Source organism: Panthera onca, chromosome C1 (assembly GCF_046562875.1).
Source record: "Panthera onca isolate mPanOnc1 chromosome C1, mPanOnc1 haplotype 2, whole genome shotgun sequence".
Lineage (NCBI taxonomy): Eukaryota > Metazoa > Chordata > Mammalia > Carnivora > Felidae > Panthera > Panthera onca.
In genome coordinates this window covers 6,609,977-6,637,403 of record NC_138346.1, presented here as the reverse complement: position 1 = coordinate 6,637,403, position 27,427 = coordinate 6,609,977, and the positions used below count along the sequence as shown (strand labels likewise).

The following is a 27,427-nucleotide window of genomic DNA, read 5'->3' as shown; positions in this document are numbered from 1 at the left end:
CACAGACTGCACTCAGATTTCTCACTGAGATGTGTCATTTTATTCAATTTTAGCAGGAGCACATTTGGGTAACCACCACCACCAGTCAGGTTCTGGAACTGTTTCGCGGTCGCTAGAAGGAGCCCGCTTTATCGTCCCCCCCATCTGGCCCCACCCCCTCCCCTGACCCAGGAGCTCTTTGTACCCTGAAGGCTGCTGGCTCAGGGCATGGGGGGTGGGGGTGGGGTTGATCTTGCTTGCACCTGACCGTGCTCACCCCTTTGCTTAGGCCCCCAGCGAGATCAGGCTGCAGGCAGTTTCTAGCAGCCCCAGCAGGCTGGCTTTCCATGTGCTGGGTCAGCCCCGGCACGTCTGGAGTCTCTCTCCTTTTACCCTCTGCTCGCAAATTGCTCTTTCCTTCCTTTGTACCCAGCAATCTTTCAGTAAGTCTCTTCCAAACTTTGCACACCTAGGACAAAATATACATTTAGACGGTGAGGCAAACAGGTTGTTCCCATGTCTTCTCCATTTATTATCTATTTATTTATTTATTATTTTTTTTAATGTTTATTTATTTTTGAGAGAGAGAGAAAAAGAGAGAGAGAGTGGGAGAGGGGCACAGAGAGAGGGAGACACAGATCCTGAAGCAGGCTCCAGGCTCCGAGCTGTCAGCACAGAGCCTGACGCAGGGCTCGAACCCTCAGACCGAGAGATCATGACCTGAGCCCAAGTCGGATGCTCAATGGACTGAGCCAGCCAGGCGCCTTTCCATTTATTATTTAGATTCTTCCCCCCACCCCGCCCCCTTCCAGAACCGGTTCTAGCCCTGTGGGTGGCTCCCTGTCCCCTGCTCTCTGGGTCCCGAGCGCACCTCTCTGGGGCGCTCACAGCTGAATTGGCTGAGGATGTAATTCCTAGATCACCATCTTTTCTCTCTAAAAAATACACATATGCTTCATCTTCCGGCTTATGGTGCCACCGAGGAGAAGTTTGATGCCAGGCTTACTTCCCTCCCTCTCCTACCTTATTTTTTTCTGCTCGTACAGTTTTGTGTTTATTCTTATCCTTGAATGATTTCACCAAGACACCTCTAAGCCAATTAATTTTGCCTGGCAGGAGACTCGGTGGAACTTCTTTTTTTTTAAAGTTTATTTATGTTGAGAGAAACAGAGAGAGCCAGCAGGGGAGGGGCAGAGAGAGAGAGAGAGAGAGAGAGAGAGAGGGAGAGAGAGAGAGAATCCCAAGCAGTCTCCACACTGTTTTAGCTTGGCTCGAACTCACGAACCATGAGATCGCGACATGAGCCGAAATCGAGAGTCAGACACTTTGGGCACCTGGGTGGCTCAGTTGGTTAAGTGTCCAACGTGGGCTCAGGGCATGATATCTCACAGTTTGTGAGTTCAAGCCCCGTGTCGGGCTCTGTGCTGATAGCTTCGAGCCTGGAGCCTGGAGCCTGCTTCAGACTCTGCATCTACCTCTCTCTCTGCCCTTCCCCTGCTCGTGCTCTGTCTTTGTCTCTCAAAAATAAATAAACGTTAAAAAAAAAAGGGTCGGATGCTTAATTGACTGAACCACCCAGGCACCTCTTGGTGGGACTTTTTTGTACTAAAGACCCAATTCTTTCATTAGCCCAGGGAGGAAGATTTACCCTGTTGGCCTTTTGACTATGGTGCCTCCTCTACAGGGATCATTTTCTTCTTCTGAAAGGCGTGTTACTTTCAGGGCCCATCTATCCGTGTTCCCCGTGGCTCCACACGTGACGGCCATAGCAAGGGGTGGCGCGGTTGCCCCGAGGGGCTCCTGTCCGGGTTGGAGAGTTGATGGGGCAGAGCCTCGCGATGTCCTCAGCCTCAGCCTGTGCTGTTCCCACTCTGCCAGGGGTCACTGTGTAGGACACTGAGCTCGTGTCCACCAGACAGCTGAGAACGTTCTCCGGTTTGATGTTGGGTGCCACGATGGTGCCCGGGTTTGCCACCCCTGAGGAGGGTGCCAGTTTCGTGCACAAAGAGGACTGGAGGCAGTTCGGGAAGGCACTTCGCTGCTGGGTCGTGAGACTTCTTCTCTGAGCAAACCCTCTCCTTCTGTCTTGGTCACAACTGCCTTCATTACACATTACGGGGACTGACTGGGGAGGCGACATGCTCCCTGGAGCCATTCACACCCAGGGCGGGCTGTAATCAGAACACAATAATAAAACACCAACAACAGGCTTCGCAGAGCTGCAAGAAAACCAAAACAACCAAACCTGAGTTTGCGTGTAAAAAGAGTTCACAAAGTAAACATTTTAGGCCACTAGCTAGCAGGAGTCAATAAAATATTAGCATTTAAGAATAAGGGGGAGGGGCGCCTGGGTGGCTCAATCCCTTAAGCCTCCAACTTAGGCTCAGGTCATGGTCTCACCGTTGGGGAGTTCGAGCCCAGCTCAGAGCCTGGAGCCTGCTTCAGGTTCTGTGTCTCCCTCTCTCTCTCTGCCTCTCCCCACCCCCCACCCCCCACCTCTCAAAAATAAATAAATAAATATAAAAAAAAAATAGAAGAAGAGGGAAAAGCAAATAAATGCTGGGAAGAGAGAATAAAAATGAGGCTGCCCTCAGGGTTTTCTTTTACAAGATCAAAAGTCTAATAAGAACGGAACAGGTTCTACGGTGGGGGGAGAACGTTGTCAAATTCTTCACGTGCGAAAAGACATTCACATGAATAAAAAGTACCCCATGTACACCTCCTGTGAGTCGCTCCTCTCAAATCATCCCCAGGGACTTCCTGCCGATGCAGACAGATGAATCCAGGGTGGAGAAGTCCGGTATGAATGGACTCCCACCGGGACGCCAGTGATACATGGAGGGTTGAGTCTGAAAGAGGGTCGAAAACATAGACATAAAAAGTATTCTCATACATAAAAATATACAATCTAAAAAGAATAGCTTGACAATAACAAGCTGGGTCTAATTCCCGGATTACATGGACGGCCATGGGGCTGGGGGAAGTTGGGTGACGGTCATCCAGAGAGTAACCTGAAGGCAGCGGGCAGATGAACAAACTTGACCTGACACTGACTTAGTGCAGTGAGGGTCAGGTTTGCGGGGGCTCTGTCATTCTTTCCTAAAGCTACTCGGATTTCCTCCTTAGCATTGCTGCTCAATCAGATACCTTAGGGGGTCCCGCTTTGATTTTTCCATGTATGGGACCCAAATAAAATTGAAGAGTCTTATGACTGGTCTCGCACAATATTTTATTCAAAAGATATGTAGGTCCAACATAGCAAGAGCATTGGAAATAAATGTGAATGAAAGGACACGGTGGCAGGCAGGCTTCTGAGATGGCTCCGAAGGACCCCTGTTTTTCGGTGTTTGTGTCCGGGTGTGGTCCCCTCCCCTGGAATGCGGCAGGACTCAGTGACTTGCTTCTCATGGTAGAATATGGCAAAGGTGATTTGGGATGTCACTCGCATGATGACATTACAAAAGCCAGTGACTTTGCCTTGTGGCAGATTCTATTACCTTATGGGCTGGCATGCTTTGACCAAGCAAGTTGCCACATAGGAGGGCCCACAGAGCCAAAACTGAGGGTGGCCTCCAGCCACCGGCCAGTGAGGTCCTGACCCTAGGAACTCAACCCTGCTGACAACCATGTGCGCTTGGAAGCAGGGCCTTCCCCCGTCCAGCCTTCAGATGAGACCCCAGCCTCTGCTTGTACCTCGACAGCAGAGAACCCACCTCAACCGTGCCTAGGTTCCCGACCTGCAGGAACCGTGAGATCAAAGTACGTGCTGTTTTTAGCAGCTATGTTCTGACATAATTTCTGACACGGCAATAGATAACTGAGAGGAATGGTTGAACTCAGAAAAAAGTCCAAAAGATGCTGTCTACCTGTCTCACAACGGCCTTACTCACGGCGGCATCCCTGTGCACCCGGCTCCCCTCATACACCCCTACCGTCTCTCCAGAGCCTCCCCCTCCCATTTTCCACATTTGTTCTCCTGTGACTGGCTCTGGGTCCTTTGGAATATAAATCTATTCAGCTTTTCTAGGCTTCTCTCCTTTTTTCACTCCCCATGAGCCCCAGGAGCTGAGTAGATGAAACAGGTTTCTCTTGTGGGCAAGGCAGGGGAGGAGGTCACGATGCTTAAGAATCAGTGGCGTTTCCTGCCACTTTGCTTTTCCTGTGACACCTTATTCATTCTTCTTTTGAAGTCCCTACACTCATGGTGGCAGTAAGGACAGAAGCACCGAAGCTAATGTCACCCAAGCACTGTGCTGAGCTGCTGTGGGCTCGTCCCGTGTAATGCTGACCATCCACAGGCCGAGGCTGCTTGAGCCTTGTGTCAAGCTTGGTTTTTCCTGACTCCAAGCCTTTGCTTTTGTTTTGTTTTGTTTTGTTTTTCTACCACACAGTCTTCATCTCCCTGGAGGCTTGATTATTATTTCTTTTTAAGTTCATCTATTGATTGAGAGAGAAAGAGAGAGAGAGAGTGCACATGAGCCAGGGAGGGGCAGAGAGAGAGAACGAGACAGAGAATCCCAAGCAGACACCACACTGTCAGTGCAGAGCCTGACGCCGGGCTCCAACTCACAAACCAGGAGATCATGACCGGAGCCGAAATCAAGAGTCGGACGCTTAACCGACTGAGCCACAAGGTGCCCTTCCCTAGAAGTTTGATTGTATAAACGGGCGTTTCTCGGCGTGTTGACTTGAATTCCTCTTGACGTTGAACTTTTCGTTATTAAAGACAAGTATTTCTCTTGGTTTGCCTGAACTTTTGACTTCCTGGCCTGTGCTATGATGTTTGAGCTTTCCTGATGTGTTTGCCAACCCCACGATTTTTGAGACGAATAGCACAGTGAATGGAGGGTCTGCGTTACAAGAAATCACCCCCTTCAAATATGGTTATTACACACCGTGGGGTGCCCTTGCTGTCATTTTACTGGTGGATTCTATTAGAGAAGTTCTATCCACATCACGGGCCGTCATTTTCTTGACTTTGCTTTCCGACTCCTAGCCCAGAGTTCCATGAATTTAAAGAAATACACTCTGAGTTAAAGAGAAAATAAAGAGATGGTCCTAGACTTGAAACTCACACTTTTAAGCATCATACTCCAGTGCCCTCCAAATGGGTGGGAAGCCCGTGTCTCTGTCATGTGAACCCCAAATACTGCAGATCGGATCCCTGGAAAGAAGCAGTATCCGAGAGGCAGTTCTGGTGAGGCTTCAACACCATACACTTGGATGCCATGGTTGTATAACGTTTTCCGTTGCATTCTAGTTTCGGAGTGATGCAATCATATTTCCCAAGTTGTATGTGAAACTCCAACTCCCATTTGTTGGGGGTTGTCATGGATAAATCCATCACTTGTAACTTTCGGGGCATGGTAAACCATCGACAAACTTACTTTTCCTCAAGTTCAGTAGTGGCTCTCTCATCGATTCCAAGAGACTGAGGCTTCAGACATCCCCTGTCTGCCAGTGCCGTTGGGTGATGGGGAGCAGGTGTGCAGAGCAGACCAGAGCTCAGGAGCTGGATTCTAGCTGCTCTTCAACAGCAGAAACCTTTCCACAGAGGCCACCTTCTAGAACCTTCTAGGACCTTCTAGGACCTTGGAGGCGTGAATGGGGCGAAGGCAGTGCTGCTCCCACCGATGTGTGTCTGTGTGTGTGTGTGTGTGTGTGTGTGTGGCGTTCCTCAGCCCCTCTTAGCTGGGAGGGAGGCCCCCAGGACGCCCTTTGAAAACCACACTCTAGACTCGGCTGTTGAGTGAAGCCTTGAACACCCGGACATTGTCCCTATTTCATCTCCACAGTAAGAGTCAGGCAGGCCACGTAGGACCAGGGTGCCGGGAGAGGAACACCAATCACTTCCTTATCCAGGAAGTGGTTCAGAAACTGTGACGCGAGGGGGAAGAAACAGCCAAAGTTTCTCATCCGTATTCATTATGTGATTGTTGGCTTTCCTTTCCTTTGATCTTTGATTGGTTATTTATCTCCGATTGGTGATGTTAGTGGGGACCGCTTCAGCAGTCTTGCCTGCCCCACAAAGCCCTTCTTCTTCACGCCCTTATTCTTGCAGTTATCATACCTGCCCCCTGTCTGCTAGTTTTCTTCTGAGAGATTGAAACAGGCCCCAAGTCAGCCATCGCCCACCCTCCCTCCCGTTTGCTCCTCTGGAGGGGAGGTCCACACCGGTTGTCTCCATCGGTGTCTACATGCTCTCTCAACCCGCATCGCTGAAACTGCATTGTTATGGCCACTGCTTATCCTGTTTATTAAGTGTATTTTGAAGATGGCACAAGCAATGTATTTACTTTTGGTAAATATAAAAAGTAAAAAAAATAAAACAAATGACTATCCTACCCTCCCCCCACGTTAGCATATAGTGATTAGCATTTCGGTGTATTTACTCCCGAGTGCCTTCTACACACCATCTGTAAGGCATTTACATTCCCTACGGAGGCAGATGCCTTTCCTGCAGGCGCCGAGCCGCCTTCATAAGGAGGCCAGGAGGGTGAAGGACCCACTCAAGGTCTGCGGCCTGGTGGTTCATCCGAGAGCCGGTCCGTGAAGCTGTGTCTCTTAACCACCAGGATTCCTCGCCGCCTGCTTGCTTGCTTTCTTTCTTTCTTTCTTTCTTTCTTCCCCCCTATTTGGAACAAATCATAATAATTTCTCCATGTCATTAAATTATACCCCCTTAATGGCACCACCCTGTTACTTTTTTTGGGTGGAATGTTCTAGTAATGGAAATTTAGGTTGTTTCTGATCGCCCTATTAGAAAGAACTCCGCGATCAACAGCTTTTCAGTACAACTTTTTGTGTTTCTGACTCTCCCTTTTATCTAGGGTCTCCAAAGCTGGTTCCCTGGGGTGACAGTATTTAAATGCCTTGCTACTTTACTGCCAAGTTGCTTTGAAGGCCGTAAAAGGGTTTTCACCCCACCCAGTCGTCTGGAATTGTCTGTCTCATCACCATCCTCCCACCATCAAATATTATCATCTGAAAACACCTCCTTGTGGAGTTTCACTGTTATGGGCCTTTTATGGCTTTTATGAGAAAGGAAGATTAGTCTGTTTTCACGTTTTTTAGCAATTTGTGCTCCCTCTTTGATGGATTTGGATTTCAGCCCTTAGCCCATTTTTTTCTACCGGGTTTTCTATTGATACGAGCCTATTTTCCTTAGCACCAGTGCATGGGCTGGGTTCTCCCTGGTGTGACTTTTCTTCCTTCCTCCCCTCCTGGCTGTCAGCCTATCCAGTTCACTCCCCCTTTCCCAGGGTTCCTGGGTGTGGGGGCCTTGGATACCCTCCTTTCACTCTCCAGGCTCTCCCCCCGGGTGTCTCTTCTGCCCTTTCCCTGTGGCCCTCTGCCCTCTAGCCCCTTCTGCTAATGCCTGGCTCCTCTCTCCCCCACGCCCTAACCCCTGACCCCGTTCAGGATGATCACCCAGAGCACCTGTGACATAAGATGTCGTGAAGAAAGTCTAAACTCATAATCAATCGACTTGAGCATCAGCTCGCCTCAGAAGAGCAGGTGGAAACAAATATCTCATGTAGGCATTGGACGTGCCAGGACAGGGCCGCCCCCTGCACATCTTACGTGACTTGCCTGTGTCTTGTTTGACTGAAATGTGATTAAAAAGCAAAAATACACCTTTTCCCATTGCAGCAAAAAAAAAAAAAAAAAAAAGCAGTTTTTCATTGCGGGGCAAATGAAATCATTTCTTGACCATTGGTGCCCTACTTAGAAGCAATTTGCCGTATGGGGATCACAGTAAATACCTTGCAGGATTGATCTGTGGTTTTACGATAATGTATGTAAAGTACCAATTAATACTCCGAGCCTCTCTTTCAAATGTCTGGGGAGAGAAGTAAAAGAAACGCTCATTGTTTTAAACAGCCTGTACCAGCTGTTCTGAGTGGGTTTCAAAGAAGCTTCCAGTCTCTGTGGGGTGGGAGGCTTTTGAGGCTGCCTGGGAGGGGCCGTTGGGCCAGAGACAGCAGGAACACCGGCTGGGCGGTGGGTCCAGACCTTTCCACACCCAGGGAAGGCTGTGCGAAAGCAGGAGGAGGATTTAGGGGTCAGCAGGGGGTGTTATTTATTCGTTTAAATTTTTCGCTCAATACATATTTGTACAGATCACCTCTGTGTGCCTTGCCGGGTCCTGGGCATATAATGCTGAACAAGACAGATCTGGTCCAGGAGCCAAACAGATCATTAAACGAATCAGGGGTTCCGGCAGCTGGGTGGGGAGTAGGGGTGCTACAGGAGTCACCGGGGCGTGCCTCTGCCTGGGGGTCACACGGCACCTCCCCACAGAAGTGGTGCAGACGTGAGGCCCCGAGGTTGAGCAGACAGACAGACAGACAGACAGAGAGGGTCTGCAGAAGAAGGCTCCAGACAGAGGGTGGGGCCCCGGGGGCAGTTGTGGGCTCCTGGAGAGGCTAGCGACCGGGGAGGAGGTGGGACTTGCCCCTGGATGTGGTGTGGCCATCATGGGTGGCAGCTTCGTGCCAGAGGAGGACACTCAGGGAGACGGGGAAGGATGATGCTTTCGTTCTAGAAATGTGTTTGCTGTGTCTGCCAGACAACACAGGGAAGTGGAGGGAGTAGCCGTGGGTGTTTTTGTCTGCAACCTGGGCTCCGGGTCTGAGGGAGGCCCTGAAGGTCTGATGAGGGGGTTTGGGAGTAAGGAGAGCAGGGGCGGCCCCGGGATCCTCCCCAAGGCGGCTGAGGCTTCTCGGTCCCCTGGGCTGACGGTCTGCTCCCAGGCCCGAGAGGGAATTGCCAGGTATCCCTGGTCCCCAAGTGCCGGCCCCGCGTCCCAGAGCCACCTTAGACACACAGGCCCTTGGCCCCTGCTACCACGGGGAGGATCAAGGCCAGGATCCTTCTCAAAGTCTGGCCGCCTCCTCTGGCTGACACAAGCCATTGTTACTGTTTGTTCTTTATGGTTTTCCTACAAAGCCCCTAACTTGGAAGCAGCCACTGCGAACCTCCCAAGTGTGGTGGTCTGTGATGCGGGGCCCCGCCTCAGAGAGCAGCATCCAGGGGGGCCCTGCCCCAGGTGGGAGGGGCCGTGAAGACAGGAAGTCAAGCAGGTGCCGGAGGGGTGAGGGGGGGATGAGGCCAGAAGAGCAGGGCGGGGGTGCAGTGACCGGTGGGGGACCTGGGGCAGAGCAAGGGGCCCTCTGCAAAAGGGCCTGTGACAGGCTTTCCGTGAAGTCCTTTTGCTGTTTGCGACTCAAGCTAACCCCCCCTCCCCGCCCTGTTCTCCACAGAAAAGATGTCCTTCGAGGGTGCCAGGCTCAGCATGAGGAACAGAAGGAACGGCCTGCTGGACAGTACCCGGACCCTGTACTCCAGCACGTCCCGCAGCACGGACGTGTCCTACAGCGAAAGCGTGAGTCCAGGCGGTGCTGGGCCCTCTGAAGGCGTCGTTTTGGTCGTTATGTTATTTGGGGACCCGTACTCCTTCTCTGAAAAGACCCTACCTCAACGTATAGTACGTTGTTCTGTGGGTTATGTTTTGTCAAACATGGAAGCATTTTCTCTTTTGTGCTGTTTTTGCAGCATTTTATTTTATTTTATTAAAAAAATTTTTTTTTCAACATTTATTTATTTTTGAGAGACAGAGAGAGACAGAGCATAAGCAGGGGAAGGGCAGAGAGAGAGGGAGACACAGGATCCGAAGCGGGCTCCAGGCTCCGAGCTGTCAGCACAGAGCCCGACGCCGGGCTCGAACTCACGAACTGCGAGATCGTGACCCGAGCCGAAGTCGGACGCTCAACCGACTGAGCCACCCAGGCGCCCCAACGGCATCCTTATTTTATTTTATTTTTTAAATGTTTATTTATTTTTGCGAGAAAGAGAGAGAGAGAGCTTGCACAAGCGCCAGTCAGGAAGGGGCAGAGAGAGAAGGGGACAGAGGATCCCAAGCGGGCTCTCTGCTGACAGCCTTGAGCCTGAGTTGGGGCTCAAACTCACAAACGGTGACATCATGACCTGAGTCTAAGTCGGACGCTCAGCCGACTGAGCCACCCAGATGCCCCTCCAGCGTCCTTATTTGAAAGGTGGTAACCTTAATTAAGTTGCGAAAAGATGCCTTTGTTAATGGACGCTCTTGACATTTACGATGCTGCCCTGTTAACCCTCGTTTCATTCTTGGTGTTTCTGCTTCCAATCCTGTGGGCTCGCCAGAAACGACTCTCGAATCTAAGTCCTTCCTTTCAAGTCCACGGCTGCATCTCTGTTCGGTTCTCATTTGTTCTTGCAACAGCTTCTAGCTGGTGTCCGGGGCACCCGTGTCTCCCGTTCTAACCCCGCGTCCACGCTGTCCTGAGGTCATAGGGACTCGCCAGTCCTTGCTTCCTGGGACCAGCAGGGGCCCTTCTGCGCTGTCCCCGGTGCTCCTGCTGGGGCAGGTTCCACTGGCTTCGTGCCCACCCTCCGGGCAGATCGAATGTGCTCGCTGGTCCGGAAATAAAGACGACACTGCAGTCTGATACCAACGGTCCCCCTGGACTGGGATGTTGGAAGTCAGGACGGTGGCTTGCCGTGGGAAAGAGGACGGAAGAGGGATGGGGAAGGGTGCTCCGGTGCCGGGCCCATCAGTGTGCGGGTCTGACCGGTGGTTACACGGGGCTGGCTTTGTGAGCTACCAGGGAGCTCTGAACGAACAAACAAGGGGGCAAAAACACCCACCCCCCCGGGCCCCCGCGTATTTAAGGCAGTGCTGGCTCTCAGGCACTCCTCCTGCACTTGTCCATCCCCGACACAGAGCCCCCCCACGTCCCCTACGTTTTGCCCCTGGCCTCACCTTAGCCCTGGCCCTGCAGAAACAAATGGTGGGCGAAGGCGAGGGGGCCTGTCCCCCGGCCTCAGGCAATGAGAGACCTCCGGGGAAGGCGGGGAAGGCCGTTACCCATCTCACTCTGGGTTTGGATGGGGCTTTGATGCCTCTGGGTGATGGACCAAGGCTGACGGTGGGACAAGGCCACTCCATGGCTCCCAAGGGATTTCTGGACGGCTTTTCTGGTCACACCTTCAGCAGCGCTGGCAGCCCCCTGGGTAGGACTTCTGAGACCACCCAAGGACGCCTCAGTTCTAGAAAGCCCTGTTTGCGCCCCTCAAGAGCACACACTTTTGGGGGCACTCAGGTGGCTCAGTCGGTTAAGCAGCCAACTTCGCTCAGTTTGAGCCCCTTGTTGGGCTCTGTGCCGACAGCTCGGAGCCTGGAGCCTGCTTCGGATCCTGTGTCTTCCTCTCTCTCTCTCTGTCTCTCAAAAGTAAATAAACAAACATTAAAAAAAAAAAAAAAGGAACACACCCTTCTGCAAAGTGCATTTTTAGCAACAGAGGGAATTTTTAGCGACAGAGCCGTGTTCACACCACTGACCCTCCACGCCCACTGATTTCGCTGGCTTCTACATCTGTTGAATCTTCTTCGTTGTGGTTAAGCAGATTTAGAATTAGTTAAGAGGTTAGAAAATATTATCAGGGAGGAAGGGCATCAAAGCCTTTCAAAAATTATGCATTCAGATGAGGGTAGGAATCATCGTTGCTTTCCGTATTCTTAGTGTCTGTGGACAAGAATGTGTAAGTGTAAATTTCCAGCTTAAGGAAGAGTAATAAAATGAACACTCTTGTGCCGGCCACCAGCTTAGGGAACAGAGTATCACCAGGACTTTGGAGGGCCCCCACCTGCCTCCCATGTTGTCCCCTGTCTCCTGCCAGAGGTGACTGCAATCCTGAATTTTCTATGACCCATTCCTTCCTTCCTATATATATATATATATATATATCCCTAAACAATGTATTATTTACTTTTATCTGTTGTTGACATATATGAAATTCTACAAGTATTCATGGGGAAACTTGTTTTTTTCTTCCTCATTATATTTTCGAGATTCATCTGTGTCGATTCCTTTCACTGCCGTCCAACAATCCATTGTGTTCATCCGGCCTACGGGGAACATTTGGGTTTCTGCGTTTTGCTATTAGGAGCAATGCCACGTGAACATTTTGGGGTGTGTGAGCTGGGGCTCCCTGGGAAACGTGCTTAGGGGGAAGCTGGGTGGGTGAAGGGTGGACACCTCTCCATCATGAGGTCTGGTTTAAGACCCGGGGTTTGTGGGATAACTTTCGTTCGAAGGGCCGGGAAGAGGAGGCGTGTGGTCCCTGTTTCTCTGATGTCTCAGAAGGAAGGGGGGCCGGGAGCAAGGGGCCGACTGCTGGGCGCACCGTGGACTTCATGCCAAGAGGCTGCCTGTCCCCCCCCATGCGTGCACAGCTGGTGGCCGCCCCGCTGTCTGGGATGAGGAGTCACGGCTGGCTTTGGTGCCAGCAGCCTGACTTGGGAAGCCAGACTTGCACCACCTTGTCTGAGAACTGCACCTGCCAGCACCCTGCCCCCTGCACCCAAACCTGAGGGTTTGGACTGCCGGCCCCACCTCCCCAGGGCAAGACAGCCCCCCCCCGCCCCCCCCGAAGGCTGACCACCGTGGCCAGGCATTCTCAGCCTGTGGGCTCACGTTTCATGGGACAGACCTACTTCTCTCTCCAACCCGGGGCGCTTTCTAGGGGCGTGATTTGCTGGCCACGGTAGACCATTTTCCAGAGTGGTCGCGCCAATGTGCTCACCCACCCCTAGGGGGCGCGAGGCCCCACTGCCTTCCCCTTCATCACTCTCCGCGTCAGTTGCCTTTTTGATTTTTCCAACCTGGTTCCCCGGGGAAGTGAGAAGTCACGGTGGTTTCGCTTCACGTTCGCCTCATTACCGATGCCGGTGAGCCTCTCTTCACACGTGCACGGGTTATCCGTGCGTCCTTTTTTATTCGCTCTGTGCTCACATCTTTTGCCACTTGAAGAGTGTAGTGGTTTCTTCTTTTAAAAAATTTTAAAATTATTTATTTATTTAATGTTTATTAAAAAAGTTTTTTTTAAATTTTATTTTTTAGTTTTTAAAATTTACATCCAAATTAGGTGCAACAATGATTTCAGGAGTGGATTCCTTAGTGCCCCTCCCCCATCCCCCCCTCCCACAACCCCTCCCGTAACCCTCAGTTTGTTCTCCATATTTATGAGTCTCTTCTGCTTTGTCCCCCTCCCTGTTTTTATATTATTTTTGCTTCCCTTCCTTTAGGTTCATCTGTTTTGTCTCTTAAAGTCCTCATAGGAGTGAAGTCATGTGATATTTATCTTTCTCTGACTAATTTCACTTAGCATAATACCCTCCAGTTCCATCCACGTAGGTGCCAATGGCAAGATTTTGTTCTTTTTGATTGCCGAGTAATACTCCATTGTATCTATATTCCACATCTTCTTTATCCATTCATCCATCAATGGACATTTGGGTTCTTTCCATCCTTTGGCTATTGTGGATAGTGCTGCTCTAAACATGGGGGTGCATGTGTCCCTTCGAAACAGCACACCTGTATCCCTTGGATAAATGCCTAGTAGTGCAATTGCTGGGTCGTAGGGTAGTTCTATTTTTAGGTTTTTTTTTTTTTTTTTTTTTTGAGGAACCTCCATACTGTTTTCCAGAGTGGCTGCACCAGCTTGCATTCCCATAAAAAAAATTTTTTTTTAATGTTTATTCTTGAGAGAGAGAGAGAGACAGAGTGTGAATGGGGAAGGGGCAGAAAGAGGCAGACAGTGAATCCAAAGTGCTGAGCCATCAGCACAGAGCCCGACGCAGGGCTCGGGCTCAGGAACCACGAGATCACGACCCGAGCCGAAGTCGGACGCTTCACCGACTGAGCCACCGACTGAGCCACCGACTGTGCCCCAGAAGTACAGTGTTTTCCAATGTATTTTTCATCTCTTTCCATATAGTTTGCTTTCCCATCTAAAGGGAAGCTTTGGGTGTATAAAAAATTGTGGTTGTTTCTCAGAATGAGGTTCCGGATATGCCTTACCACCTTGCCCATGGGGGAGAAAATACAAGCCCAGAAGGAATCTCTGAAATATGTCTTCTTTAGAAAAGCAAGTGTAAGAGGACAGAGAATCTGCTTTGATACATTATTTATGGTAAACTATCAACAAATGCATACATTCCCTCGGTAGTCCTAGAGACGGGAAAACATAATTTGTATGTGTATCATGACATTTATTACAAGATAACTCCAAGTTGACTTTTAGAAAAATTCGCATTTATATAAAATTAAATTTATAAAATTTAAATGTATGCCTCTTTTAAAAACCGTCGTGTACTCTAAGAGCATGGATGGACGCTGGGTGCTATGAATACGTGGTAAATTCTTAAAGCCTTTGAAGTAGGTTTAGATCATCTTTCGTATTTGTTAATAACAGCAGTGTGTTCGAATAAATTAGTGATATGCTGCCCAACGTTCTTTCTCCAAAGGACTTGGTGAATTTTATTCAAGCAAATTTTAAGAAACGGGAATGTGTCTTCTTTACCAAAGATTCCAAAGCCACGTAAGTATCTATTTCCCCTCCGTTTTTGCTTCCGGGTTGGAAAATAAATTATTAACAACCATTACAACAAACAAACAAATGCTCACTAGTTCATTATTAAAGTTGTTTTCATCTTGCGATTCTCAGAAATGGTGTGCGAGCAGGAAGAATTTGGCAAGTAGCTCGGACTTGGTCCCTCGAGCGGGTCCCCAGGGTGGTAGCATTTCGTTTTGTATTTTTAGCTTTGGCAATAGTTGGTAGAGGCTCTAAGAGAGGCTGTCGCCCCCTTCGGTGTTCCCATGAGCCTGGGAGCCCACCTGAGTGGCCACAGCAATGAAGGGTGTTGTGTTGTAGCTGTTGGCAGGTGACCCCGGGCACGAGCACACGTGGCCATCCGATCGACTCCTCCGTGAGGCTGTTGATGTAGGGCCTTCCCATCCAATCGGGGGTTCATCCGCTCCGAGTCTCGAGTGTTTTGTACCATCAAGGCTGGGTTTCCAAACACGGGGAGCAGCCCCCAGCGGCTCTGAATGCAGGAGGAGGTCCTCGATGAATGTTAGTTAATGAGGGAGGGAGTGAATGAGCAGACCCCTGATCTTTCCCATAGAAGATGTACCCGGACCCAAAGAGACATTTTTCGTGCCGCCCACCTCTCATCCTGTCCCTCTGCCTTTCCTCTGTTGCCCGCTGCTGAGAGAAGAAAGAATCTAACTCTTCATTGGTTAGATAGTTGCTGCTGTCGTTTATAATTAAAGCACTGACCTTCTGCGGAACAGAATCAGCGAACAGAGGAAGGATGTAAGAACAAGTAAAAAGCAGGTTCGTTGGAACCAGCCCCGCATCCCACCTTGGCTCGGCTGCCTGCTCACCGCGTGACCTTGAGCCAATTATCCTTTTTTTCTGCACCGAATTCTCTGATGCTAAAACGCTAGCAAAGAATTCCTCATGGGTTGTGGTAAGGATTCAATGCTGTGACGCATAAAGGATTCAATGCTGTGATGCCTCAGGGCATAAAAGGTTCTTCATAAATGTGTTTTCTTGCTTCGTGTGAGTGAGAAAAGGAACATCAGAAAAACTAAGAATCTCTGTTTTGCCACTGGTGAAAACATATTCCTCGTGAGTCATTTTGATGGGGTGTAAACCTCATGAGTCAGCTCTTTATTCCCTGAATGTTTCAATGAAAGATTTTGCTGTTAATATATTTGTTTGATGGGTAGAAAATACAATTTGGATTCATTCATTCACTCAACAAATATTTATTGGGAACCTGCTATATCGCAAGGACTTAACATACTTGATCGCTAATTCTACAACCCCCCCCCCCCACCCCTTCAAGGTGGCTGCTATCATTTGACAGACAAGGCACGTGAGCCCCGAGAGTTCAGTATTTTGCCCAAGGTCCTATGGCCAGCGGGAGATGGATGAAGGACTGAACCCAGGTTTTCTGATTCCTAGCTTGTGTGTTCTTTTTATCCCCTGCTCCCACCCTTTCTTTCTAAGAATGACACTGGCTCAGACAGACTGTATTCCTCAACAGTTTCTTAGGTGCAGAAGTCCAGTCTAATTGGCTTAAGTCAAAGGGATAGTAATGGGACCTTTCGGCTGAAAAGCACAGCCAGAGCCCGAGCTTAATAGCACCAAGACTCTGTCTCTTTTCCACCTGTCGTTTCTATTGCCCTCTGGGTGAGCAGCCTCTTAACAAATGGTGCCAAAACGATCACCATATGTCACAGGTTATCAGCTTACCATTTTGCCAGTGGGGGAAAGAGGGCCTCATTCTTAGCAATTCCACCAAAAATTCTGGACTGATGTCCATGGTTCTTTTTGCCCTGGCTTGGGCCATGTGCCCACCTCTAAACTCATCCCTGGGGCTGGGGAATGGGATGTGTTGATGGGCCAGGCTTGGGTATCGTGTCCACATGGACCCAGGGTGGAGAGGGATGGTTCTTCAAAGGAAGATCAGGGTGTTCCTACCAGCAGACCAGGAAATGGATGTCACACGGAGAAACCTGTAGTTGCCTACGTTAGAGTGCTTGATGACAGCTTGAATCTTGCAGGAAACGAAGGGGAGCAGTCCCCACCTTCAGCAACTGAAGACCAGAACGCCTCAGGGTATTCTGATTCCCTTCTCCTAAGGGCACAAGGTTGTAGACCAAGGTCAAGACCTTAGACTCTTTGAACTTCCCCATCTCTCCATAGATGGTGGGAATACTCTGTGTCATCCAAAGTACCCATCGGACAGGGAAATCAAATGAAGGGACTATTGATATTGATAACCTGAATTTGCTTGCTTCCCCCTCAAACTAACACAGGCTGTCCAAGTCTCCCCAGAGAATTCCTGGGGTTGCTCGTATGTGCTATGCCCAGACTAGTCAAGTCTCTCCACTTTCTTGACTAGTCACTGGAGAGTGAGCCCCAACCATTGCACCCACTGCTGAGGACCCTCTGAAATGTTGCTGCCCTGCTTCCGGGTTGCCTCCTGGCACTTCCGAGACTGTGAGACCCCGATCTGGGTTTGTTCTCTTCAGTTCGCATTGCCTTGGCCATGCTGCATTCTAGGTAGAAGTAAGGAGAACTCTACCTTCTCTGTAGCTGCTCTGTGCAATGGAACTTTCCGCCACGATAGAAATGCCCTATATCTGCACTGCCCATTGCGGTAGTCACTAGCCACAGGTGGCTATTGAGCATTTGAAATGTGGCTAGTAGGATCAAAGAATTGAATTTCTTTAGTTTTGATCTGAATTAATTTAAACATAAAATTACATTGCCGCGCATGGCTAATGGCTGCCTTATTGACCGAGTCGCTCCATAGGTTTCAGACTTGGTCCTAGAGGTAGAACTAGGGTCCTGATGTTCTCCCATCTGCCCCATGCCCCCTCTCCATCACCCCTATCCCTCCTGCAGGTATCTGTGCTCCTAATGCCTTTCTGGCCTCCTCTCCATTTGTAAACCAATTCATGCAAGTTCCTGTGTAGAGGACTACCAGCCTGCAGACCATCAAAATGGAGCCAGACAACTCTCTCAGCCAAGGTCACCTGAGGCACACACCTCCCCATAGAAGGGAAAAGGGCTTAAGAGTCTGTCTTCCGCTGTAGCCAGGACAGGTGAGGCAGGGACTTCTCCCTACCCCCCCATCCTGCACTGACCTTCGGTGGGTGTGGACAGACCCCAACAGATAGCAAGATGGTAACAGCTAAAGGGAAAGGAGAGGAAGTCAACTTGGACCCTAGTGGGGAGGACTCTGAGACCACTGGGGGGCAGCCTTGACTCAGGAAGTGCCCTGGGACTTAGTAAGAAAAGCACCGAGGAAACTGAGGTCAATTCACTTTTTTTTTGGCCTGACTGCGTGATGCCCAGAGAACTGTTCCAAACTGTTCCAAGGCAACATTGCTGCGTGACTTTGGATCCAGGCTTTACTTCGATTTTTACAGCCCAAGAAAATACTGAAAGTCTGGCATATATTTTGAGCACAGATAATTTCCATCCTCTACAGTAAGGAAGACTTTCAGTTACAAGGAACTCACGCCAGCTTAACCTAAAAGGGTTGGTTTACCGTTGGAAACAGTCATGTCACCCCGAACCCAAGGAAAGGCTTGTCTCAATCTGACCGCGTGGATGGGGTTGAGGAACAGGGACAGCTTCGCTGGGGTCCACATCACATGCACACTCTCCAGCAGGGACCGCACTGAAGTATCACCATTAGGAGATCGAGCAGCGTGGGAAGATTCCTGCTGGGATGCGTCTGTTCCTCATTAGGGACGGTCTTTGTTGTGTGGCTTTGGCAGTTACCCTGGGCTCCCCGTAGTTCAGGAAGGTCTCCATTAGCAGAGTGAGTCATTTCAGGTCACACGGTTGAGGCCAATTGCTTCCCGGTAGTAGAATCTTGGTCCCTATTAGAATCTGTCTGCTTCTGGAGCGATCGTAAAACCTCCTCCCCAAACTGGTTTCTGCTCCATCGAACTTTTAGAAGGTGTCACAGAAAAACAAGACCACTGTTGTCATTTTGTACAATTGAGATGGGATCTACTGCCACAGAGTGTTTTTAGAATTATTTCTACATTTTGCCATCTGTTAAATAAAGTCATCAGTGAGGAAGACCTTGATAATATTGCCCGTCCTCCTGTGACAGCCATGTGACAGTTGTGTATGCTTAAGCCCATCTTCCAGAAGGCAAAAAATACCTAGTTTACAAAAATCACTGAAGAATGATTAAGATACAAATGATTTACAGGAGACTAATCAATGTATCCATTTACTCATTTATTCCTTCATTGTTTGGAGGATATTTGCTGGATGCCCTTATGTGCCAAGAAAGAGAATATAAAATAAACCCTAACAGGTTTTCTCAGGCTTGTATACCTTTATTTGACCCAGCCTGCCCAGGGAATCCTTGCTTCAGAGTCACTATGTATGGTTGCCCAGGTTGTGCACTGCACAAATGTGCTAGGCGTCACAGGCTCGTGTCTGCCAGAGGGGCATCTTTTCTAGCAGGTTGGTGATTAGGGTGACTGCATACTTTGAGACTTGGAACACTGATAGGACGATGGAGGCTCTGACCCTCCCAGGGCTTGAACAGCAGATATAAAGTGGCATTTTCCTGGGCAGATCGGGACATTTGGTCTCTCACTGGTGGTGGCTCTGTCTTGCTCCATTATCCCTTTCTTCCCCTCTCTGGAGAAGGAGAGCTCTGCCCCTCTGGCTTATTTCAGTGGCCAAACATGGGTCTCCCTTTGCCAGTCTCCAGCCTCTTGGGACAGAACTCTGTCCTGCTTCTCCACTGGTCGTGGCTCCTTTGAATTCCCAGTGCCCTCCCGAATCTTGTCCAAAGACTGATGGGAGAAAGAATAGGGGCAGCCCAGTGGGTGGGGCAGGAGAAGGGTGAGCGGTGCCTCACTGGGGAGCGTTGCTTTGGCCGCGTTGACATTTTTGTCGTGGTGGTCAGGCCGCCACATAGCCCCGGCTACAGGAGCCAAGGAGTCATCGCATTTGTTTATAGATTTTATTTTAACTGCTTTTTTCTTCTTTTTCTGGTGTCACCACGTCTGCTATTCCTTGATTTGCTCGTATGGCCCCGCCGCAGCCTGAAGGTCCCTCGACAGAGTGTGCGCCACTGTTTCCGACCCTCTCGAGCAAGGGGGGGAGAAGGACTGTGCTGGAGTAGAGGAGGGGTCCGCTTACTCTGTGCCGCCCCTCACAGCCAGGCTGGCTGTTCCCGAGAGGTCCCCCAGACCGGAGAGCAGGCCGTGATTCCCTGGGTGCAGTGAGCTCGACCCAGGCCTGACTCAGGGCGGACTTTCAATCCTTTACCTCTTACTGCCTATTTTTTTCATCCTCCTCCAACTTTGTATGGTCACACGTGTCACTGGGCAAACACGTACATGTTAGTTCCCTTGCACTTTTCATGGGAAGCAATAGTGTTCATGTGTTGCTCAGCTTGTCCTTGTCCAGCCCAAGTGTGGAAAGTCTCCCAAGCAGGTGACGTCCAGTGTAGACGGGATGGTCTCTCTAAACTCTGGGTCGCTTTGAGCCCCGGCCAGGGGCCCCCTGCCTCCCGGGAGAAGGGCTCACCTCACCTCGGAAAGTCTGGTGCTGCCTCAGAGGCCCGCCTCAGAGCTCCCGCGCGTTGTGAACCACGCAGGAAGGTCAGTCGTGGTCTTCAGACTTCCGAGGCTTAATCCTGTAATAACCTCATGGCTGTTTATGCAGAGACAACTCCCTGAGGGCACTCCTCTACCCTAGCTCGCGATCTGGAGCCCGCTTTTTGGTGGATGGATAGCAGACGACAGGACTAAGCCACCAAGATGGTTTGTAAACAGTCACCCGAGATGATGACTATAGTCTGGAAATAAGACTCGATGGTCAGATCTCTTTGTGCATTTATTTAAGCTAATCTTGTGCGGTTTCCTCTAAAAACATGATGAACCCCGTCAAGGAGGCTTAACGAGATCTGTTCCTTCCTCTCGGTATCATTCCGCTCAGGGAAAACGTGTGTAAGTGTGGCTACACCCAGAGCCAGCACGTGGAAGGCACCCAGATCAACCCAAATGAGAAATGGAATTACAAGAAACACACCAAGGAATTTCCAACGGACGCCTTTGGGGATATTCAGTTTGAGACTCTGGGGAAGAAAGGGAAGGTAAGAGACGGTTCTCTGCTTTAGCTGATTCATATACTAACACAACCAGGGAGGCACCTGGTAACCTTGTAACACAATCCTTGGAGGTACCTTGAATTGTCTAACAGTGTGGAGGCAGGAGGGGACGGGCAGTCGATCCCGAAACGATTGCAGGAAAAGATAAACCTTGTGAAAGTCAAAAAGCCGTGATCACATTATATGCAACTGGAAAACTCAGCTGGTGACCGGCTGTCCCTCAGAGGCCCTTCCCCGGGGCACACGGCAGGCGACCTCGGAACATCCACGTGGACCCCCCACTGCTGCTGAAGGCCGGTGACCATTTTTGGGAGTTGTCTCATTTAGTTTAGCGCGTGGCATTCTTGAGAAGACATATGGCCCCGAATAGGGTGCCCTGTCCCTCTACACACCCACATGTCAGGCTCTTACAGGGGTGTCACCGCAAGGTTTGAGGCCGGAAAGTGGTACCCTGGGTCTTCTGTGTCCATGGCAGTACCCTCCGTAGGCAGCCTGGAGCCTGGGTCTGGATGCCTCAACCCCCCTCCCCACCCCAGCCCCGTGGTCGCAGCCCCAGAAGGTGACCCACACTGCTGTCTCTCCCAGGGCCCCTGCTCCAGGATGGGTCACTGCCAGCTCTCGTGTGCGCACAGCTGGCTCCCCTGTGTCAGTCTTGGGCCGTGGTCTACAGTCAGCCCTAGTGCTGGAAGATTCCCTAACATGTAAACCCCACGTGCTCTGCTTCAGACGCTTCACAGGCGCCCCACAGCTTGTGGGATAAATTCCTAGGTTCTCCAGCCGGCCCGGGGGGCCCTCGGTGGCGCCCCCATCCCCTAGGCACCCCCCCCCCCCCAGCCTAGTGCTTTTCTTGCACTTCCCCGCGGGGCCGCCTTAGCTGCCTCGCCCCTCCCCACAGGAGCAGGTGGCTGTGGCGACAGGTGCGCTGACCCTGCCGCCTTCCCCCTTCCCCGCAGTATATCCGGTTGTCCTGCGACACGGACGCGGAGACCCTCTATGAGCTGCTGACCCAGCACTGGCACCTGAAAACGCCCAACCTTGTCATTTCCGTGACCGGAGGCGCCAAGAACTTCGCCTTGAAGCCGCGCATGCGCAAGATCTTCAGCCGCCTCATCTACATCGCGCAGTCGAAAGGTGCGGGGTCCCCGCGCGGGGACGGGGACAGCGCGTCGTGGGGTTCCGCCCTGGGCTGGGCGACCCAACGAAATCCCCCAATGCAGTTCATGCGCAGAACCTAGAGGCTCTAGCAGCACACGGTTAATCGCGATCTATTTAAAAGCGAGGTCCTCAAGTGAGTGGGCAGACAGGGGGCTCTGGCAGGTGGTGGGGGGCGGGGGTCCCAAAAGCAAACATCGCCGAGGGGCCTCCCCGTGGGTGCTTTTGTTTCCTTGAGTCAGCTCAGGTTTTCATTGTGTTGTTTCTGCATGGAAAATTTTACCCAGAACACTCTGGCGCGTCAAACAGGAAAGTTTGATTTCTTTGCTCTTTAATTTTGAGACCAGCGATGCGCTTTTGGGACCAGTGGTTAAGGCCTGGCAGGTGGTGGGCGCCAGGTAAGTGTTTAATTGAGACCAGGACAAATAGCTGTGGCTTTGTTACGTGAAATATGCGGCTTTAGTACCTCCTTTCTTTGTCACTTTTTATTATGAAAAATTTCAAACCTACAGAAGAGTTGGAAGAATAACATAATGAATGTCTGTACATCCTTCCCCTAGAATGACCACTTGGTAACATTTTCTCACATTTTTCATATGGTTTTTCTTTTTTTTTTTCTTTTTTTTTTTTTTCTTTTTTATTTTATTTTATTTTATTTTTTATTTTTTAATATATGAAATTTACTGTCAAATTGGTTTCCATACAACACCCAGTGCTCATCCCAAAAGGTGCCCTCCTCAATACCCATCACCCACCCTGCCCTCCCTCCCACCCCCCATCAACCCTCAGTTTGTTCTCAGTTTTTAACAGTCTCCTATGCTTTGGCTCTCTCCCACTCTAACCTCTTTTTTTTTTTTTTTCCTTCCCCTCCCCCATGGGTTTCTGTTATGTTTCTCAGGATCCACATAAGAGTGAAACCATATGGTATCTGTCTTTCTCTGTATGGCTTATTTCACTTAGCATCACCCTCTCCAGTTCCATCCATGTTGCTACAAAAGGCTATATTTCATTTTTTCTCATTGCCACGTAGTACTCCATTGTGTATATAAACCACAATTTCTTTATCCATTCATCAGTTGATGGACATTTAGGCTCTTTCCATAATTTGGCTATTGTTGAGAGTGCCGCTATAAACATTGGGGTACAGGTGCCCCTATGCATCAGTACTCCTGTATCCCTTGGATAAATTCCTAGCAGTGCTATTGCTGGGTCATAGGGTAGGTCTATTTTTAATTTTCTGAGGAACCTCCACACTACTTTCCAGAGCGGCTGCACCAATTTGCATTCCCACCAACAGTGCAAGAGGGTTCCTGTTTCTCCACATCCTCTCCAGCATCTATAGTCTCCTGATTTCTTCATTTTGGCCACTCTGACTGGCGTGAGGTGGTATCTGAGTGTGGTTTTGATTTGTATTTCCCTGATAAGGAGCGACGTTGAACATCTTTTCATGTGCCTGTTGGCCATCCGGATGTCTTCTTTAGAGAAGTGTCTATTCATGTTTTCTGCCCATTTCTTCACTGGGTTATTTGTTTTTCGGGTGTGGAGTTTGATGAGCTCTTTATAGATTTTGGATACTAGCCCTTTGTCCGATGTGTCATTTGCAAATATCTTTTCCCATTCCGTTGGTTGCCTTTTAGTTTTGTTGGTTGTTTCCTTTGCTGTGCAGAAGCTTTTTATCTTCACAAGGTCCCAGTAATTCACTTTTGCTTTTAATTCCCTTGCCTTTGGGGATGTGCCGAGTAAGAGATTGCTACGGCTGAGGTCAGAGAGGTCTTTTCCTGCTTTCTCCTCTAAGGTTTTGATGGTTTTGATGGTTTCCTGTCTCAAATTCAGGTCCTTTATCCATTTTGAGTTTATTTTTGTGAATGGTGTGAGAAAGTGGTCTAGTTTCAACCTTCTGCATGTTGCTGTCCAGTTCTCCCAGCACCATTTGTTAAAGAGACTGTCTTTTTTCCATTGGATGTTCTTTTCTGCTTTGTCAAAGATGAGTTGGCCATACGTTTGTGGGTCTAGTTCTGGGGTTTCTATTCTATTCCATTGGTCTATGTGTCTGTTTTTATGCCAATACCATGCTGTCTTGATGATGACAGCTTTGTAGTAGAGGCTAAAGTCTGGGATTGTGATGCCTCCTGCTTTGGTCTTCTTCTTCAAAATTACTTTGGCTATTCGGGGCCTTTTGTGGTTCCATATGAATTTTAGGATTGCTTGTTCTAGTTTCGAGAAGAATGCTGGTGCAATTTTGATTGGGATTGCATTGAATGTGTAGATAGCTTTGGGTAGTATTGACATTTTGACAATATTTATTCTTCCAATCCATGAGCAGGGAATGTCTTTCCATTTCTTTATATCTTCCTCAATTACCTGCATAAGCTTTCTATAGTTTTCAGCATACAGATCTTTTACATCTTTGGTTAGATTTATCCCTAGGTATTTTATGCTTCTTGGTGCAATTGTGAATGGGATCAGTTTCTTCATTTGTCTTTCTGTTGCTTCATTGTTAGTGTATAAGAATGCAACTGATTTCTGCACGTTGATTTTGTATCCTGCAACTTTGCTGAATTCATGTATCAGTTCTAGCAGACTTTTGGTGGAGTCTATCGGATTTTCCATGTATAATATCATGTCATCTGCAAAAAGCGAAAGCTTGACTTCATCTTTGCCAATTTTGATGCCTTTGATTTCCTTTTGTTGTCTGATTGCTGATGCTAGAACTTCCAGCACTATATTAAACAACAGCGGTGAGAGTGGGCATCCCTGTCGTGTTCCTGATCTCAGGGAAAAAGCTCTCAGTTTTTTTTTCATATGGTTTTTCAAAAACGGTCACACCAGGGGCGCCTGGGTGGCTCGGTCGGTTAAGCTTCCGACTTGGGCTCAGGTCATGATCTCACGGTTCGTGGATTCGAGCCCCGCGTCGGGCTCTGTGCCGACAGCTTAAGAGTCCGAAGCCTGCTTTGGATTGTGCGTCTCCCTCTCTGCTCCTCCCCTGCTAGTGCTCTGTCTCACTCTTTCTCTCAAGAATAAGCATTAAAAAGCCCCCCAAAACAGTCACATATTATTCTTAAAGAATCATTTGCGAGTACCTTGCAGGCATCACAACCTTTAGCCCCTACGTATGTCAGCACGAATCTCTCAAGAACAAGGGTGTTCTCTCCCGTAACCCGGTACAATTTTCAAACCTGAGGAAGCCAGCTGCCCAATACTGTTATCTAAAAAACAGTCCTTATTTTAATTAATTATTCCAATATTATCCTTTTCAGAAAAAAACCGAAAACACCTTTTTCCCCCCTCAGTGGACTCCATTGAATTTAGCTTTTCATGTCAAAGCAAACTGAAAGGCTTTTGTTCATCTGGGATTGTTATCTAGAGTTTCTTGGTCTTTCAGGACATTTTGAAGAACACAGACACATTGTTTTTACAGACTGTTCCGTCATTCGATTTGATGCTTCCTCATGATTAGGTTCAGTTTATCAAAGCCTAATATTTTAGGAACTTCTTTATTAAAACTGAGGGTTGATGGGAGGGGTGGGGGAGAGGGGAAAATGGGGGATGGGCATTGAGGGGGGCACTTGCTGGGATGAGCACTGGGTGTTGCAGGTAAGCCATGAATCATGGGAATCTACCCCCCAAACCAGGAGCATTCTGTATACGCTGTATGTTAGCCAACTTGACAATAAACTATATTAAAAAAAAATTAGTTAACTGGGAGAGCTAAGGACACATGCCTTCTTTTATTTTAGTTTTAAAAGTTTATTTATTTATTTTGAGAGAGAGAGAGAGAGAGAGAGAGTGAGAGCGAGCATGACCGGGGGAGGGGCAGAGAGAGAAAGAGCAGGGGAGGGGCAGAGAGAGAGAGAGAGAGAGAGAATCCCAAGCAGGCTCCATGTGTCCGTGCAGAGCCCAATGTGGGGCTCAAACACACAAACCAGGAGATCATGACCTGAGCCAAAGCCAAGAGTGGGATGCTTAACCCACTGAGCCACCCAGGCGCCCCCGCACGTCTCGTTTTAGGTAAGAGTTTTTCTTTCAACATCAAGAGGAAACTGGGCCGTTGTCCTCATTTGTTCTCAATTTCCTGACCCCCCAGGGGGAGCTACAGTAGGTGTTTACTCTGTACGAAACGGAGCAGGTCACTTTCCTTACTACTAAGTCCTGAACACACGTCATTCATTCAGAATGCTTATTGAGCGCCTACTGTGTGTCAGGAATTGTTGTCGGTGCTGGGACTACAGCACCGAAATGGACAAAAGTCTCTGGCCTGAGAACATCCAGGGAGGTGAAGGGGTGGGGGGCCCGGGCTGCACGTGGACAGTCTCGTCCTCTGCATTGGCCGCGTGGAGGCTGCTTCACTTGCCATTGCCTGGGTTGAAAGGGGGAGGTTGATGATGAAAATCTGTCTCGAGGAAGGAGATTGGATGCCGAGGGTCTGGAGTTCACATCCTCTGAGAAATGGCTGCAGGAATCGGGTATGACAGTCCTAAGGACCATGCTGCATTTACCTAAAAATATGGGAAGGACTTTTATGTGAAAGGTGACTAAACTCGTTCCTTTTCGCTAAAGACAGTAGTACAATTAGAGAACGGAGACAGGGGCGCCTGGGTGGCTCAGTGGGTTAAGCGTCCGAATTTGGCTCAGTTCATGATCTCACGGTTCGTGAGTTCGAGCCCCGTGTCAGGCTCTGTGTGGACAGCTCAGAGCCTGGATGGAGCCTGCCTCAGATTCTGTCTCCCTCTCTCTCTGCCCCTTCCCCGCTCGTGTTCTGTCTCTGTCGCTCTCTCTCTCAAAAATAAAAATAAACATTAAAAAAAGAGAGAGAATGGAGACAAATAGTGAACAAAGGGACCTTCTATCAACTGGGGGCAAAGTGAGCCTTCCATCACCAGAGCTAATCAAGAGATGCCAGTGCCCATCCTCAGGCTGGATTCCTTCATGGCTAGCACGTTAGACCACGGTCACTTCGGACTTTAGGTTCGGTCATTGTGCCAAATAATATTTTATAAGTATTTTCTGCATTTCTTAAAAAACCAAAGCAGGACGAATGTGCAAAGCACTTGACATTGTGAAGATCACCAAATATAAACCGTAAAATACCAGTGTGCAAAGTTGTGTAATTATGAAGTAAAGCTAAATTGTCGGCCCTAGGCTCATAGCACTGGGGTAGGAGTCCGAGAGAAGAGAACTCTGCTTTCCATGGCGGCATTGCCTCCCCTGCTCGCAGGCTCAGGCCCGGCATTTATTATCCATAATAAGATTTACCTGAGAAGCTGGTTAAGGATGTAGATTCCCTCGGCCCCTTCCATTCCCCCCGGAGACGCTGATGCTTAAGATCTAGAGCGATTCCCAGAATCTGTGTCTTTTTAAAAGCAGGATCTCCTAGAAACGCCTCCTGAGACCCTCTTTTCCTTCTTCTCCATACGGTCGGCCCTTGGCAAGGCCCATTATAAGGTGTGGCTGGCAGTGCTGGGCCCTGGTGCTCGCAGGGTGGAGGCTTCTTTGGGGGTGTGTGGCCACAGGACAAGAACGATACTCAGAGCCAGCTGAGCATTTATCTGCTCTCTTCCCTCGTTGACAGGTGCTTGGATTCTCACTGGAGGCACCCATTATGGCCTGATGAAGTACATCGGGGAGGTGGTGAGAGACAACACCATCAGCAGGAATTCAGAGGAGAACATCGTAGCCATTGGCATAGCGGCTTGGGGCATGGTCTCCAACAGGGACACCCTCCTCAGGAATTGTGACGCTGAG

The 27,427-nt window shown here is 49.4% G+C and overlaps 1 protein-coding gene and 1 long non-coding RNA gene across 2 annotated transcripts in view; one reads left to right on the top strand and one right to left on the bottom strand.

Moving 5' to 3' along the window:
• Positions 1-27,427, top strand: part of TRPM8 (transient receptor potential cation channel subfamily M member 8) — a 98,023-nt gene that overhangs the window by 3,365 nt on the left and 67,231 nt on the right. Inside the window, exons 2-6 of the mRNA XM_078450757.2 lie at positions 9,246-9,367; positions 14,330-14,403; positions 20,362-20,518; positions 21,487-21,664; positions 27,255-27,427. Coding sequence (XP_078306883.1) covers positions 9,251-9,367; positions 14,330-14,403; positions 20,362-20,518; positions 21,487-21,664; positions 27,255-27,427 — 699 coding nt within the window. The 5' untranslated portion in view covers positions 9,246-9,250. The remainder of the gene's footprint in view (positions 1-9,245; positions 9,368-14,329; positions 14,404-20,361; positions 20,519-21,486; positions 21,665-27,254) is intronic.
• Positions 40-27,360, bottom strand: LOC144617107 (uncharacterized). Its single transcript, XR_013557145.2, has 4 exons — positions 26,939-27,360; positions 2,688-2,828; positions 1,628-2,198; positions 40-448 (listed from the first exon to the last, which is right to left on the bottom strand). It is a non-coding gene; the product is annotated as an uncharacterized LOC144617107 (long non-coding RNA).